The 3,071-nt window shown below is 33.7% G+C and overlaps 1 protein-coding gene across 5 annotated transcripts in view; it reads right to left on the bottom strand.

Annotated features, from left to right (window-relative positions):
* LOC106876210 (cys-loop ligand-gated ion channel-like) overlaps positions 1 to 2,760 on the bottom strand; it is a 526,199-nt gene extending 523,439 nt beyond the window's left edge. For 2 of the 5 annotated variants that reach the window (XM_052971071.1, XM_052971072.1), the window contains exon 1: positions 2,072 to 2,755. In XM_052971071.1, coding sequence (XP_052827031.1) covers positions 2,072 to 2,152 — 81 coding nt within the window. In that variant the 5' untranslated portion in view covers positions 2,153 to 2,755. Of the gene's footprint in view, positions 1 to 2,071 lie in introns of all 5 variants that reach the window. The other 3 variants (XM_052971068.1, XM_052971070.1, XM_052971069.1) reach the window with 3 other exon arrangements.
* Between the last annotated feature and the right edge of the window lie 311 nt (positions 2,761 to 3,071).

Here is a 3,071-nt window from a genome sequence, read left to right as displayed (position 1 = left end):
ATATATATATATATATATATATATATATATATATCCTTATTTGGGTATAATTCAAAATTGCTTGGGATATGATTGAATCTGTAGTTATTGAATGAAAAGAATACGTAAACGTCAATATCATATTCATAAGTTATTTGCAATTATTCTTATATTTTATATTAGACTCTTGTAATTGTCATATAATCACCGGCAATTAATCACCAATATTGAAAGAATCAACCATTCGCTTAATTGAACACAGATCTCTTGGTCCTCTTAAAAATTGTTCCATGCATTTTCTTGATCCTATGCCTGTGTACAGACATGTGTTTCATGGGAAATATATTACTCTACCGAGTAAAGGACTAGGGATTGCAATTCAATAATTTTTATGTGGCAGGCTGCTACCTCTCCTAAAGTGAGGAAATAAAGAAGGACTTTGCCTATTAGAAAGAATAAGTAAAGTAGAGAAACAAACAGACATGGAGAGAGAATGAATAACAAAGTTCATAATTAGATGTGAAAGAATATTTGGTTTTGTTCCGTACGATCATAATTGATTCAACCATTAGACATGAAATATAATTTTTAAAATTGCATGATTTGAAACGATAGATGCTACGCGACGTCTTTATCATTTCATCATAAATGATTGCTAAAACACGTCATAAGATTAAACAAAGGCAATAGACCATATTTCTGTTTGTAAACTTTAAATCATAAGCAGAGGTCTTGTGTATTTTATTAGTTGCCTAACTGATTTGGGAATATCGTTTGGTAGCGTCTGAAAATCGCCTGTAATTAGAGTTGGTGCGGACAGAGATATCTTGCTTTCAATGCACTACATGAAAGCAATGTATTCTTTTGGAAACTTTAAACTTAAAAACGTCGTACTATTTCAAAGTTGTGAATACAGAAGCATACATACAAATATACATGTTGTAGCTGGCACTCCGTCGGTTACGACGACGAGGATTCCAGTTGATCCTATCGACAGAACAGCCTGATCGTGAAATTAACCTGTGGCTGAGCACCCGACAGACACGTGTCCCCTTAACGTAGTTCTCGAGGAGATTCATCGTGACAGAGTATGACAAGGCTGACCCTTTGAAAATACAGCTACAACAGAAACAGGAAGAAAGAGTGAGAGAAAGTTGTGGTGAAAGAGTACAACAGCGTTCGCCACCATCCCCTGCCGGAGCCTCGTGGAACTTTAGGTGTTTTCGCTCAATAAGCACTCACAACGCCCGGTCTGGGAATCGAAACCGTGATCCTACGACCGCGAGTCCGCTGCCCTAACCACTGGGCCATTGCGCCTCCACACAAACATACATATGTATGTACAAACATATTTCGTTAGCTGCCTAGTAGACATTAGGAGATTCTCTGAAAAAACGTGAGAACCAGTGTTATAGATATAACTGCAGACGACATAGTACCGTGCCCCATGTTACCTTCATGCAAACAAAAGACTGAACCGGAAACTTTAAAACTGGAAGATCCTCAATTGAAATACAGGAAACAAAAGTGCATGCAAAAACATCCATGCACATACATAGGATATGGTCATATCATAATAGATACGTCACTATTTTAGCATCTGACTATTTCTAAGGAAATATAGAAATTACAATAGAAAACAAAATACGTAGGCTATAAATATACGATACAAAATATGCAAATAAAATTAGGGCAATTATTTCTTCTAAAAATTATGTTGGGAATAAAAATATCTGTATTTGCGAATGATGGTATGTTCGAGCGTCTGTATTCGAGTGTCTGTGTTCGAGCGTCTCCATTCGAACGTCTGTGTTCGATAGTATTTAAAAGTTTATCTTATTTATGCATGTGTATGTTATGAATACAATTCTGGGAAATGTGAATTTGAAAATTAGAATCAACGTGATAATCGAAGCATGTTTTAAATAGATCTAATGTATTAAATTATGAACTACATAAAGAGATTGAAGAACATCTGTGAGAAGAACGCGAATATCTACATCAAGATCATCTCTAAAGTTGACAACATAATCATTATGATTTGAAGTATTAGAGAAAGTGTACGTTGTTCAGAACAAAAAATAACACTTACCAACGTTCCTTTCAAAGAATCAGACTTATCCACACTTGGCATTGACATTAAACATCCTGGACACGATTGTATGAAGCTCATCGTAAAGTTTGTGTTATTAAAAAGAATTCTTAAGAAACAGATTTTCAAGAACTATTCAATTATCCATTGAACATCAACACAAAGAATACAAACAAAATACAACATAATAGACTTGTGTTTCAGTAATGGGTTTGTTTCTGATGGGATTCACAAATCAATTGCAACGTTCCTCTTCTTTTATCATCTGAACAGCTGCTGTGACAAGAAATATATTTTTATTGCTTTGTTGCTCGGTAGTACAATTTTCCCATGGGTTTTTGCAATACTTATAACGCACAGTTTATTTCCATTGGCACATTGATTTCATCTGTCAGCTGTCCTAATAAACACGGTATGCTGTAATATTTATCAACTAAGGTATATTTTAGTATTTAACTGATGTATTTACATAACTACACAAATAAAAGCAATCTCCAGGATAGAAAGGGTTTAACGAGCGCTTCTTTAATACAGGAACATCATCAAGGTATATATTCTCCGATTTCCTCAAGGCTTTATATGTTACAGTTCGATTTTTCTTTATCAGTTATCGATTAGTGCACGAAAAACCATCAGTTCAATACAACTGTTGTACTGAACGGCTGCCTTTCTGTATATGGCTTAAATCATTTCCTCGTTACTGCATCGGAGGGAAAATATCAACAAAAATAAAACAATAACAACATATTTTATGTAATAAAATGGAAACGCCCATCAAAAGAGCTATGTTCACTTGAAATATCCTTATAAATTACCAAATCACCATTCGATATGTATATATATATGTGTGTCTGTGTGTGTACATGTATGTGTGTGTATATACACACATATATATATATATATATATATATATATATATATATATATATATATATATATAAAAGAATATCACTTATTTCGCAGTAATTAAATATGTAAGGCTGTTTATCTCTGCATTATA

Source organism: Octopus bimaculoides, chromosome 10, assembly GCF_001194135.2.
Source record: "Octopus bimaculoides isolate UCB-OBI-ISO-001 chromosome 10, ASM119413v2, whole genome shotgun sequence".
Taxonomy (NCBI): domain Eukaryota; kingdom Metazoa; phylum Mollusca; class Cephalopoda; order Octopoda; family Octopodidae; genus Octopus; species Octopus bimaculoides.
Note: the sequence above shows the minus strand (reverse complement) of the source record. Positions and strands in the feature narration are given on the sequence as shown.